Raw genomic sequence first — 14905 nt, forward strand, 5'->3', positions numbered from 1 at the left:
AAGGAAGACACCCTTAGGTAGAAGGAAGTGTCTATTTCCTGAGAAATTTCAAAAGAGTCGTTTGTCATTTACCAAACTAGATGCAAGAGTAATTGCCAACTCTTTTGGAAAGGATGAAAGAAACTTCAAAGCAATGAGAGATTGGTCCAACTAATGTACTGCATAGAAGTATCCTTAATTTATGGTGTCATGGGTTAATTGGTAGTTATATTCTTTTCTTGGCCATACATAATGATGCATCTTAGAATCCTTGTCTTGTCTTCAGTTTATTAAAAGAACATGAAATCACCTACATAAATTATTAAAGAGAAGTAACACAACTTTGTATACAGTAACTATCTAGAAGCCTGAATTTCTCAACATATTAGAAAAGAAAAAGTCAAGAAAAGAAATAAAATGTGCAGTGAAAGAGATAGGAAAAAAGTGATTAGAGTCATAAAGTGATGAGGAAAACCTATGACTCCAGTGAGCCATGATACCTCATGGACAAGAGCAGCAACACAGGGGATGACTTAGCTCCGAATTCCGGTTTATTGTATTAGTGATGCTATGCTTGTATGCCTCTGCTTGAGTTGAATGTCAAGCTAAGAACTTAAACAAGATAAAACATTAAAATAAAGTTCAAAGGCCATTTAGATGGAAAAATGAGAAATTATATATTCTAAAGAGTTATTTTCATATACAAGGAATTCAGTCATCTGTGTAGATACATCGTCCTAGTAACCTGGTAATTCGGAGAATGACTATTAACACTGATGGAAAAATGTCATGTCATAATAAATCTTATCCTAGCTGGGCTCAGTGGCTCATGCCTGCAATCCCAGCACTTTGAGAGGCCTAAGCGGGCAGATCACATGAGGCCAGGATTTTGAGTCCAGCCTGACTAACATGGTGAAACTCTTTCTCTACTAAAAACAAAAAAATTAGCCGGGCATGGTGGTGCACATCTCTAATTCCAGCAACTCAGGAGGCACAGGCAGGAGAATCACTTGGACCCTTGAACCCAGGAGGCAAAGGTTGCAGTGAGCCAAGATCACGACACTGCACTCCAGCCTGGGCAACAAAGCAAGACTCTGTCTCAATAAGTAAATAAATAAACAAACAAACAAATAAATAAAATAATCATAAATCTTATCCTCCTCTTAAGATAAAAATGTATTACTTTATATCAGCTTGTGCATATTAACTAGATGTATATAAAGAATTTAAAATGAAAACACACTGTTATATACATAAATGAATTTAAATAAATTCACTCATATTTTATGTATATGTACATCCACACACCCATATATTGTGACTCTATATTTATATAAGTATGTGTCACTATATGTGTGTGGCCACATCCTTCAAAATTTGCAGTGAATACTCTCTTGGGGAGAAGGCCAGTTACAATACGTTTTTATATTTTCAAGGCCCATGTATTCAACTTCTTCTTAAGTTTTTAATATATACATCTCATTTTAATAGTAAAGAATACTCATTTTATGAATTATTGATTCCATAACGGAAATCTTTTTCAAAGCAATTCTTCCACGTGAAATCATGGCACAGTTTTGTTTCTTTATATAACAAAGGATACATGCATGTGGCAAGAGGAAAAACACAAGCAATGAGAGAAAGCAGAATAAATGAAAGCTCACTAGGAAATCTAGAAAAAATAGTTGAATGAAGTAATGACAGTGTCTCTGGCAAATAGAGGTTTTTTTTGTTTTTGTTTTTGTCTTGTTTTTTCTTTTCTTTTTTTTTAAACCAAGGCTTTCTCTACCCTCAGGCACAATTACAACAGCTGTACCATATAGCCTCGATCAGTCATAATTTAGGTTAACGCCTCTTTCTATTAACCAAGCAATAGAGGAAAAAAATTACTTATACCCGTCCATATGAGGCACTCTGTTTGCTGCAATGCATTCTGATGACTTAATTAGGTGGACCGTGTGGCACGTGGGGTTTTTCTATCCAGTTTCATCACAAAGGCCATATCATCAAAGTAGAATTGTCCTGGCCTCTACGGCTAGATTACAAATACAAGTTTCTTCACTGACTGTCTTGTGGCTGACGTATCTGTTAGTTTGCTTACATCTACTTAAACAATTAAATAAAGCTTCACACTAGAAGACCAAGGCTAATAAAGAGACACAGTACTGAAGTACAGCTGGCAATTTCTCTAGTTATTAAGATTTCATCTTCAATTGATTGATAGTCTCTAGAAAGTAACGAACACACTATTTTTTCCCTTAAGTATTTGTTCTCTCAAGGCTTGCCACTTCTACTGATAGAATTTCCAATCATCTGTAATACCACACATAAATTTATACATATAAACACACACATATATGTACATATTTAAGTAAAACTCAAGAAACATATAGAATCAAAGAACTTTTAAAAAATTACTGTTTCAATAAACAAATATAGGGTACAAATCTTAAGAAACATTTACGTTGAAAGAACAAATCATATATATATACACAATAAATATGTTTGTAGTCATTTATTCCAGTTTGGTTGTAGTATTATTCTTATGAGTGTTACTTTTAACTTGGTTAATTGTCTAGAATATTCTACCAGTGTTAGTATCTATACAAGGAACAAAGTGAATATATACATATGCATACATATATATCTACCTGTGTATGGCAAGTTTAAGTAGCATTTTCAGTTTATTAGGAATTTAAGTTAATCAAGAAATGTAAACCAAATACTGGTTTTAAGACCAAATGGAAGTCCTATAACTATTATGCTCATATATTTTCTATATGATATTTAGAATCTAATATAATTTATAATCTATGATATTTAGATCCTGTTATTCCTTTTTCATCTCTATGGTCCTATTCAAATGTTGCCATATATTTTTATGCAACCTCTTCTTATCTATTCATTCATCAACAAACATTCAGTGAATAATTTTTAGCTCCCCCTTACTCTTTCAGATATCAAGAACCTATCTGAATAACTCCAGAAGTTTTTTTTTCTATTTTCTATTATAATAAACATTTATTGTAATTAGACAATTTGATATGTAATTTGGTTTTTAACAGTTTTCACCCACAGAGAAGGAAAACAAAAGAAGACACCAAGACAGACTCTCTCATTGACACGGTCTCCAAATTTACAAGAGAAACTTCAACAGACAATCTTAAATAAACATTTGTTAAATTAATAAATTAGAATAGATAAACTGAATTGACCACTTTTCTACTTGAATCACTATTTTCAAATATAATCTTATTAGGTTACTCTCCTTTAAACTCTCTCATTCCTTCCTATTGTCCAGAGTTTACAGATAAAGCTGCCCAGCCAAGTACAAACAAGGCTCCTCCAGATTTGAACTTTGTCTCTTTCTGAGAACATTTCCAAATATTTTTCAATATATATCTTTACTTTCTACCAAACCAAATACGTGCTCATCTTATGCACTTAGCTCTGCACCTTGGCATGAGCCTGGGGCTCTCTTTCCTACTCACCCTTTCAACCTTGAGAAACTCCTAAAGCTATAGTGTAATAAACAGCAAGCTCTTTATTAGGGACCTACTAAATATGAGTGTTTCAGGGGTTTATTTTCTGCTTGTTTACAAGATCTGTGAAGTCTTTCATGCCCTCCTCAAGTTTTTACTCTGGGCTCTAGTGCACATTTGGCAAAAAGTCCTATGAACATCTAGGACAAGACCTCATCCTTGCTAACATGTATGTTTTCCCTCTATGAAATACTTATGGATAGTGATCATTCTAATTAACATGGTGTTCCTATTCTGAACACAGGGATTTTTTTAATGTTAGTGATTAATTTTTTTAGTTAATAGCCATTAAGTTTATTATTTAGTTGTTAAGTTTGAATTAGTTACTCTGTTGACATCATGTCTATTCTCAATGGTAAAAAGAATGTGAGGACAATGACTCTTACATATGCCATAATGATTAACCTCCAATATTTAAATTTGAGGAAATGTGTCTAAAGGTGGATATTCGGTTCATATAAACTACAAAGTATGGTTTTTTTTCCCATGAAATTGAGTTTTAATGAAGGGCTATAGTACAGCAGATAAATATAATCTCTGCTCATTTATTCATGAATTCTGGAGAAATACCTTAAAGATATTTCTTCCTAAGAAGAAAATGATGAGATCATAAAGAAACCATATATAAATGTACACATTTGGAAAAGATCTTGAATCTTTCTTGAATACCCAAGAAGCTGTAATATAATTGTAATATTGATTTAAACAAAATGTAGCATAAATTAAGACACATTTGGTATCATTAATCTACTAGTCTTTTTTTTTTTTTAAGATACCCACATTAGCATAGGAAATACAAATGATGGATGAGAGTACTCTTGTCCTAAGCAAAATAATGACCACAATGATGAACTATGCAAGTAATTTTAACAATTGTGAATTGCATGTGCACATAGCTGGGCATCATATAAAATGTAAATTTTAAAACAGAAGAATGCACCTTTTGGAGCAGAGCATTCCCTTATCTGAGGAACATTTCTATTGACTCTAGATATTGCCAAGGTATAGTGTTTCCTCACTCAAGCTGAATATAACAGAACCCAAACCAAAACAAAGGAAAAAGTAACTGAAAAGATAAAACATTCTGTCATTTTTTACAAACCCATATATTTAACAATTTATTGCTAACAATTTAGAAATTAATTCAAATAAGATCTTAACTTGGCCTTCACACAAATACTGTCTGTATCATTATTTCACACAGGTGAAAGAATGGATAGATAGTCTGAGTCAAGATGAACTTATTTTATCTGTATGTGTGCATATATTATATACATGTATATATTGATAGATATACATGCATATATTACATAGGTACATTATATCGATCGATCAATCGATAGATAGATAGATAGATAGATAGATAGATAGATAGATAGATAGATAGATATACACACACATATACATACTTTTACCTGGACAGATCCCTAAAGTACTGTGGAGCAGTTTTGTGTAGAACACAGATAAATGGGGACTAACTGACTTCCATTTCTCACCTTTGGGGGGAGTTTTATTTTCTCAAAACAAACAAACAAACAAAAAAACAAACCAAGGAGGAAAGTGCTTGCTCGGGTCTTTCAAAAATAATTGACATTATGCTCGATTACTAAATCTATGAGCAGAGTGGGAGGAAAATAAATAAATTCATCAAATCACAGGAGTCTAACAGTAGATAAATGTCCTGAATATGTAAGTATGAGTATGTAACAAGAGACCTCCATGATTTGTAGGTGGGTGAGGGTGTGTGTGTGTGCGTGTGTGTGTGTGTGTTTATGTACATACACACACAAACACTCACAGACAGACGCAATGTGATTATGGATGTGGGGAATGTGATTAGGGATGAGCCCTCTGCAACCTTCACTAAGCACCACAAGCAGAAGATCTCCTTCATGGGATCCATTAGCCCACACCTGGCACTAGCTCATGTAACTTTGCAGAATGATGGGGGATAGGAAACACAGCAAGTCAGTATCAAGTGAGTCATCAGCAAGAGACGTATTATTGTTGTTAAAATTATACTATAAAAAGTAACACTCAGAGAACATTTTATTTCTCTTATGTTATGGTTTTCTTCTATGAGGTTTATGTAATGTGTAAAGGTAGGTTTTTGTTACATTTTATTTGTAGGACTATTGTTTTTAGGCATCACGTTCGGGCATAAGTCATGTTGATATTGACATACTTTTAAGATGATTTTATGGAAAAAGGGGCCCATAAAGGCAAAATTGTCTAAGGCTTCTGTAAGTCATAATACAGCCATGGTTATTAGTTTCTTTTTATAGAATATTTGTGTAATTAACATATTATTCTAATTTATTATAAATTTCCAGCTACTTAATATCTGCATTAAGATTTTACTCAGGCTTGGACAAAATTTAGGGGGAATTGTACCCACTAGGCAAACTTAACTTTGAATTTTGTAAAGTCACTTTCAATAATATAATTTAATATTCACTGATCTGCTTATTAGTTCAGTGGCTTTGGGTATTGAGCTAATGCCTTTCATCCAATAGGATATATTATGTTTTTCAATACAGAAACATTTATTAAGAGATGAAAATAACAAGAATCATAAGCAAAACCGAAGCGAAATAAACTGGTAGTGGCATCAAATCTGCTCCTCCAAATCCTTGCAATATAGAAAACAAATATCTCCAGATAACTTTTCCCCTTTTTCACGGAAATCTGTCCTCAGAGAATACACATTCTTTAAGTGTACTCAACATTAAAATAAAATCAACTCAAATGTCTAAAGCAGAGGTTCTCAAATTTTCTGCCCGTTAGATAATTTGTAGATACTTGTAAAACTGCCCAAGCTCTTTATTTCAGTGATTCTGCCGTGGGTCCTAGGAATCTTTAATTTTAAGAAGCATCTCATTGCTTCTGAAAAAACAATCCATGGAAAACATGTTGAGAGACAACTTTCTAGTCAGACAAATTTGTCAAGTAGCATGTAAAATCAAATTACTTTTGTGTATAATACCTCCATCAATGCATAATTTAAGAGTTAAGTGTGTTTAAGTACTTTTATACCTGAATATGATATTATAATGGTAACTTTTTATGTTTTTCAAAATAATTGACTACTTTCTAAATAGTGAGTGCAGTTAAAAAATTAAACTGTTGCCTATGAACAAGCAATCTCTATAGGTTTTAAATGACATATATTTTCCTAATATATGTTTCTTTGCCATAGAAACTAACCACAAATATTGGGAAAAAAACATACCTGTGGACCATAAACTTTGTAAGAAGCATGCATGCAACATTACTTGTTAAATAAAGTATCCCAAAAGAAATTCCTAAAGATTCTGTCATATTTAGACTTCTGGAATTTATTTACTTTCAATTTGTTTTCACATTACAAAGGAGATTTTTAAAAATCTGAAATAAATCCTCAAGTCTATTCAAAATGTATTGAGCATATGAAAACTAAAACAAAAAACTTAGAAATGTATGGGGTTGTATGTATATATTCATTGTAATTTCTAAAATTTTGCATGAGGAATTTTTTTTCACAATTTATAATTTATTTATGGATGATTCAGACTCGGTTAACGGCTCTTTTCAATTATCTTTTGTGGGGTATAACAGCAAGATACGGAAGTGGTGGTCAGTGGATGGGTGGGGCAGATAAGCAGTAAATCATTTCAGAAAATTTCACACTCAAGGCTTGTTGACATGAGTCAGGGACAAGGAAATAACCCAGTCAGCACCTGCATCTTTAATGAAGGACAACACTGCTGCACATTTAGAGAATGGAAAGGAAAAAATAAATCATGCTTAACTTTAAGGTAGCCTATCTTATTTATTCAAATAGAAATACAACCTTGTGAGTATTTCTTCAGGTATTTTCATTTAAAATATTGCAATATAAGCCTAGAATTCAACTTTTTTTTTTTTTTTACCATAGAGGTTTTTAAATTTTTAAATTAATTCCACTATATGTGAAATATATGCTTTAATAACATATCATTTAACATTTGCTTTTCATTGTCTTCCTGACATCTGTGGCAATAAAAGGTAGATGCTTAAAATGTAAAGATTGGCATCTGTCAGATTTCTTTCCTGGCAGAAATTAAGTCAAGACACGGCCTAGTCCGGATTCAGCACACCTCAAGAGATAACCTCACATGGTTTAATAATTATTTCATTTGTGAATTAGAGATGAAGTAAATTAACATGAAAAACATCTACCAGTGGTTTTAATAAAAAGCAGGTGGGTTTTAATGGGCTCAACATGCAATGAAAGCAGCAATTCAAATGGCTGACAAAGCCTGGTTATTCTTAGAATCTATTTATTAATTATTCCTTTTCTCTAAACCAATTTATTTTCAACAATAAGAGTATTTCTTCATTTACTATATACAAGTAATTTGTTTGCCTTCTCATATACCAACCATTTCATATGCAATGTTATGAAACATAACAGCAGTTTTAAAAATGTATTATACAGGGAGACAAAATCAAATATGAAAAAAAATTTGAGCTGGGCAATCCATCAATTCCAGACATTACATTCAAATATTTTAATATTTACTTACATCAAGTTATCTAGCCACAACTTGAAGTGAAAAACACTTTATTGTTGTGGTAATAAAATAACCTGCACTGTGCCAATGTTTTAATTGCCCTTTTCTTTTGTACCCTGAGAAATCTTGTTCCTGTAGACACCTTGGCTGATGATAACTCACTGAGTCAAGTACTACAGAATATAAAAGTCTCCTTATGTTTTTTAGAAGCATGTTACATTTTTTTCATTTGTCTGATATCTTTATCTGATTGTTTATTATTAGAAATACATTTCCGATAAAGGAGAATTTATTTTCTTAAGAGAAAGAGTGGAAATAAATCAGCTGAATAAGAAATTACGTTTTTGTTTGTTTGTTTTTTCTTTTTTTTAAAAGACACTAATATTTTGCCTTCAAAGCTAATCCAGTTTTTGCTTCCTCGGAGACATGCTCAATTCAGTCCAGATCCAAGTTCGCTAATGAATATATGAAAGCTAGAAAAGCAATTAGAAGAATCAAGACTTCTCTTCATTCGGAGATTAATGAAAGGAAGGGACACTCTAAGGCCAGTGAGTTTTTTCAGTGGATTTTCTCCCTAGCCTGAAGCCAGTGCTCCTAGATGGAGGCAGTTATGAAAATGACTTCCACTCCGCGGGTGTCCTTTCTGAAAAGCTAACGGCATATTTCTTTTGACGGGTAAATTACTTTGAAATGTTTCTTGAACTCTGTAGTCCTGAAATAAAAAGGCATCTAACTGTATGCATCCCATTTGAGGTTACCCTTATTTCTTTTTAAGAAAGTGTTGGCTCAAAATGGGCCCTGAGTAATCAATTGTGTGGCATATATTTTTAACTAACTGATAACCAAACTATCGCCTTTGTAACCAATCTACATATTAAATTAGGCAATGAAGTCATATACTGTAGATTTGGAAGTATTTGCATGTAAAATAGTAATCACAGAGGTTTGACAGCTTTTGCACCTAAGTGTTCTAAATTATGCAATATCCTTTTGAATAAAAAGATGATATTTTTTATTCCCTAGATAAACCTTGTACCTTCTCACCATATATATTCATACATGCATTCCTTCTTCCACTAGATAGACACAGGTGGTTCAAACCTCACTTAACAATTTTGAATTTTGATATCCTGCTCAATGACTACATCACGGACCAACTTTATTGACCTGTAGGAGTTATTAGCTGGCCATACAGTTTAAGGGGAATTATACCTAAGCTGTAGCTGTATCTGTGTCTACCTATAGCTGTAGTTTTAAAAACACTTTCATATAAGTATCCTCTTTATTCTGACAATTTACAAAACAGTGAATTAATGTGTACCTATATTTGCATTTTCCACATATTTAAGAAATATATGATGTTTTCTTTGATTCATACACTAATCTTAATACTCAACAGAGTCATGGCAAGAGAAGGGAATGTGGGAACAGACGAAAAATAAAAATACATAGTAATTTTAGTGGGCTAACCTAATTTGATACAAATCATTAAATGTATTTTCTTACAACAGACTTAAAATTTCTGTATCCTGCAGTCATATGAAAATGTTTTTAACAGATATATAAATCATGTTTTTTTGTTTACAACTCCCTTATCTTCGAGGTGAAAATGTCAATCTTAACCCAGCACAGGGAAAAATGGAAGCCCCAGGATTTTCCGAAATCTTTGATTTTGTGTGGATGAACATGATAAGCTACATATAGTTGCTGAATATCAAAATAAATATAACCATAAAATAAATAAAAACAAAGTTTCATAGTATGGTCTAACAAAACATGGTAAGTTATTCTTTATGAATAACTTGGCTAAATTAAGACATATTAGATGCATTCAAATTAACTTCACTTTTTTCTGTCTTATCTAAGAGGAAACATAAAATTATATTTGGATTAGTACATCAACATATTTTTGTATTTTCCACTAGCATACATTGGACCTAACTAATTCTTATTAAAACAGTAACAGTAAAGCATTTTAAAGAAATGCTATTCTATACCATTAATAAAATTATGACTTCAAGGAAATAGGTTTCTAACTTCACCCAAAACAGTGGTAACTATGGTAGCAACATAGCAGCATGTTGCATTTTTATTCTTACCTTGTTCAGCCTGTTAATTAACATGTTACTACTCTAAGAAATGTCAGTTTTCCATGTTTCAAGTTTTTGATGTTCCTTTTCTATGGTACTGGCATGCACTGTGGCTTAGGTGTCCTTTGTGTGTTACACATCCTTTCCCTACTGTAGTTTTTCGTCTGCCACTCTAATTCACTTAGTTAATATAACATTCCTTACACGTTTCAGCACAGTGACTTTTTCTCAATGTTCTGCTTCTCTTGGGAATTAATAAAGTGCTCTCTATTCAAGAATAATAATTTGACCCATGAAATTGATCAGCACTCATACTCAAGAAGACATTCACACAGACTTGCAAGTTCCAAAGAAAATGAACAAATTTGATTTGCAATACACACAATAAAAAGTGAATTTAAAGCAAAGAAGGACTACTGGTTAAGTATTGATAAAACAAATGCACAGCACTTACCTGGAATAAGCTGGGACAGAAATAGGTGATTTGGGGATAAGCTGAGGAGTGATATTATGACCAAAAAAGGAACATGTTTCCATTTCATCTTTGTCCCTTCCTTGCATTACACCCAGCCAGTGATAGATATGTGTTATCTGGGGAGATTAAAAAAAACAAAATTATTATTTTGTAATGGTTAGCTATGTTGAGAGATAATTATTTTGTGAAATATTGCAGTTCAAATAGATTTGAAATGTCATTTTTTGAAATGAAACATAATTAAAATTATTACATTACTAAAATGAATTGTACAGAATATATTTCATGATTCACATTTCAAACAAATGTGGTAGTTATTAATTTTGAAAACTCATTTTTAAGTTACATGTTAATCATAAATGATTCCTTGGTTTTCTCTGTTTTTTAGAGAATGCCAGATATGTGATTTTTACTTTGATTCCCCACCAATTTAGTTGGAACACTCTCATCACATTTAGAAAACACTGAAGTTAATCATTCATTAAACAAATATTTACAACCAATTTATAATGAGTCAAGCACTATGCTGCTTTGGGGATATAGCAGAAAAAAAACTTGCTCTTCACCCAGGTGCATAAACAACTTGAGGCCACTTTAATTTTGTGAATTCACAAACAGATTTTAAAAATTACTAAGTGGTCTATTCTGAATATGACAGAGAAACATAAGATAGTATCCTCGTAAAAAACAAAGCTTATAATATTTGGGGACTTTTTAAGGGATAATAACAAATGACAGCATAAAGCTACAAAAATATATGCAAATAACTGGTTAATTAATTTTGCCAGGTAGACTGGACCAAGCTTACAGGGAAGAAGTGGCATTTTGAGATATGAGATAATATCCAGTAAGTGGAAAATAAAACAATACTATTTAGAAACAACAATAGAACCAAGTTTTCAAAGTAAGATGGTATGTAGATACATAAATTTCATGGTACATTTATTTATATATAAATTTTATCATAGGTAGATAGATGACAGGTTGATAGGTAGATACAGATATATTCCCATGATATAAAGATGTATTTGGGCTACTATAAGGACAGTAGTTTTTTGGCTGGATGATGGGGTTTGCCAGAATGTAATGTGATAGGGAACTTAAAAATAAATAGGGCAAGTAATGTAGGTAATGAGGAGATACCACAGATTTTAATAATAGATTATAAAATGATCTAAATAATTTAGAAGATAACTCTGGTGGGAATATACAAGTATACTTGGCAGCACTCGGCAAATTTTAGATTTGAGAGTTGAGAAGTGGACTTAATCTTTTAATAATATTTTTACTATTTAGTCAAAAATAGATAAACAAATCTAGTACTATATAAAAAGCAATTTGTCCACCCCTACGAAGTTCTAACAGTTATTTTTGTGACACTCAGAATAACAAATTGAAAAAACGTTACCAATTTATTATTGTAGGTTAACTGGACATAGCTATTTTAATTTGTCTATTTGAGTTGAGCTGTCCTTATTTTATGACTTATCAATGCAGAGTTAATTGCTAAGTTTCCCCCTAGCAAAGCTGTCTAATCCTCTTGCCCGACAGCTACAATCACCTGACTTGACTTTAGATATTTGGAGATTATTTCCTCTCTCTAACATTCTCTGTAAGCAACTTTGATGTGAGCTAGAACCTTGCCTCAAAAAATATCCTTGGTTACTGTAGTTTCATATTTATTCCCTGACTTCTTTGTCTTAGGGTTAATGTTCTTGTAACTCTCCTTATCCTAGCATATCACTCATCACTGATATTATATAACTACATTATAAAGCTAGATTAATATTTTTACTCTTTAATCTAAACTATGCAGTTATTAGTTTGTCCAAAAGCTCTTTTACAGGGTTATCCACTGAATGTTATGGCTTATGATCACGTTTGTCAGCGAAGTATAAATGATTTGTTCCTCCAGAGAAAATGTATAAGTACACTGTGTACTGCTCATTTCTGCTTGGCTGGCTTTTGATATAATAGTTGTCCTATATCTTCTTGGTTTCTGCTTGCCTAAGGAGTTTCTCAGATTCCTCTTCTCTCTAATTGATTACTGAGTGTCCTAGACATAGAGTCCTGTTTGGAATAAACCCTAGACCTCTGATTTCTAATTTTTTTTTTTTTTTTTTTTTTTGAGACGGAGTCTCGCTCTGTGGCGCAGGCTGGACTGAGCGGCGCCATCTTGGCTCCCTGCAAGCTCCGCCCCCCGGGTTCCCGCCATTCTCCTGCCTCCGCCTCCCGAGGAGCTGGGACCACAGGCGCCGCCACCGCGCCCGGCTGGTTTTTTGTATTTTTAGTAGAGACGGGGTTTCACCGTGTTAGCCAGGATGGTCTCCATCTCCTGACCTCGTGATCCCCCTGCCTCGGCCTCCCAAAGTGCTGGGATTACAGGCGTGAGCCACTGCGCCCGGCCTAGACCTCTGATTTCTTAAATGTGTATAAGCAGTTGTATCTTAGCTCTTGACGTAAATAAAAACATGTATGAATCTCAAGGCTCTTCAGAACTTTATTACTTAAAAATTTAGAAGGATTATATTTGTTAAATGATATTTTTGTATCTGTGGCTAATTACATTTTAACTGTCATTTATTAATAGCTATATATAGCTTGTTTGTAGCAGGCAGCTATTGATAAAATAAAGAGTCTAATCAAACACGCACATAAGAAAATAAACCTGAAAGTACAAACACTTATTATAATTGATTGAATACCCCCAAGTTATGTTATTCAACAGGCAGATATTATTTCAAATATGTGTAAGGTATTATGATTAATATTCCTCAAATAAATTTTCATTATCTAGGACTAGTTCTGTGAATTTATGTAGTACGTAGCTAAAAACATAATATGATTTTTAAGGTAGTACCCACAGATCAGAAATGGGAATTGCATTATTAGCTATTGTACACATATCACTTCAGTACTTTGAAGTTTTTCGTTTGCTTTTAATAGATTTTGCTTTTTACAGTAGCTTTAGGTTTAGAGGAAAATTGAGTGGAAGGTACAGAGATTTCTCATTAACTTCCTTCCCTGACACTATTCCATTTCCTGCCCTTGCATAGCCTCTCCTGTTGGCAACCCCCACCAGAATGTTGAATTTGTTACAATTGATCAACCTACATTGACACCATTATCACCCAAAGTCCATAGTTTACATTAAGGTTTACTCTTGGTATTGTGCATTTTTTGGGTTTGAACAAATGTATGTGACACATATCAAACATCATTGTATCATACAGAATAGTTTCGCTTCCCTAAAAATCCTTTGTGCTTCATCTATTCATCCCTCCTCCTTCCGAACCCCTAGAAACTGCTTATCTCTGTTATCTCCATAGTTCTGCCTTTCTTGGAATGTTGTATAGGCATAACCAGAGTATACAGCCTTTTAAAATTGGCTATATATGTCTTTCACTTAGTAGTTAACATAAATTTAAGTTTCCTCCATGTTTTTTCTTTTCATGTCTTGATAGCTAATGTCTTTTCAGCACTGAATAACATTCCATTGTCTGGACGTACCATGGTTTCTTTATCCATTTACCTATTGAAGGACATCTTGATTTCTTCCAAACTCTGGCAATTCTGCATAAAGCTGGAGAAAATATCCATTTGCAGGTTTTTGTGTGGAGGTAAGTTTTAAACACATCTGGATAAATAATAAATACTGTGATTGCTCAATTATATGGTAGGACGATGCTTATTATTGCAAGAAACTGCTAAATTGTCTTTCAAAGTGGTTATACCATTTGTCTGTCCACTAGTAATGAGTAAGATTTCTTGCTGCTCAACATCCTTTCTAGTAGCTGGTTGTACCGGTGTTCTAGGTTTTGGCCATTCTAGTAGGCATGCAATGGTACATAATGTTTTAAATTTACATACCCTTGTTGGCATGATGTGAAACATCTTTTTAGTGGCTTATTTATCATCTCATTATCATCTTTGGTGAGATATTTGTTAAGTCTTTTTTCTCACTGTTGAGTTTAAGAATTTTATTTTATTTATTTTATTTATTTATTTTTTTTGAGATAGTGTCTTGCTCTGTCACCCAGATTGGAGTACAGTGGTGCCATCTTGGCTCACTGCAACCTCCACCTCCCAGGCTCAATTAATCCTCCCAACTCAGCCTCCCAAGTAGCTGGGACAACAGAAGTGCACCACCACACCTGGCTAAATTTTTGTATTTTTTGTAGAGCTAGGATTTTACCATGTTGCTCTGCCCACGCTAGCCTTGAACTCCTGAGCACAAGGGATCTGCCGGCTTTGGCCTCCCTAAGTGCTGGGATTACAGGTGTG

At 33.1% G+C, this 14905-nt stretch overlaps 1 protein-coding gene across 1 annotated transcript in view; it reads right to left on the reverse strand.

Moving 5' to 3' along the window:
• Positions 1–14905, reverse strand: part of ROBO1 (roundabout guidance receptor 1) — a 1168413-nt gene that overhangs the window by 981344 nt on the left and 172164 nt on the right. Inside the window, exon 2 of the mRNA XM_025375994.1 lies at positions 10601–10737. Within this exon, the coding sequence (XP_025231779.1) occupies positions 10601–10688 (88 nt within the window). The 5' untranslated portion in view covers positions 10689–10737. The remainder of the gene's footprint in view (positions 1–10600; positions 10738–14905) is intronic.

This window comes from Theropithecus gelada, chromosome 2, assembly GCF_003255815.1.
Source record: "Theropithecus gelada isolate Dixy chromosome 2, Tgel_1.0, whole genome shotgun sequence".
Classification (NCBI taxonomy): Eukaryota; Metazoa; Chordata; class Mammalia; order Primates; family Cercopithecidae; genus Theropithecus; species Theropithecus gelada.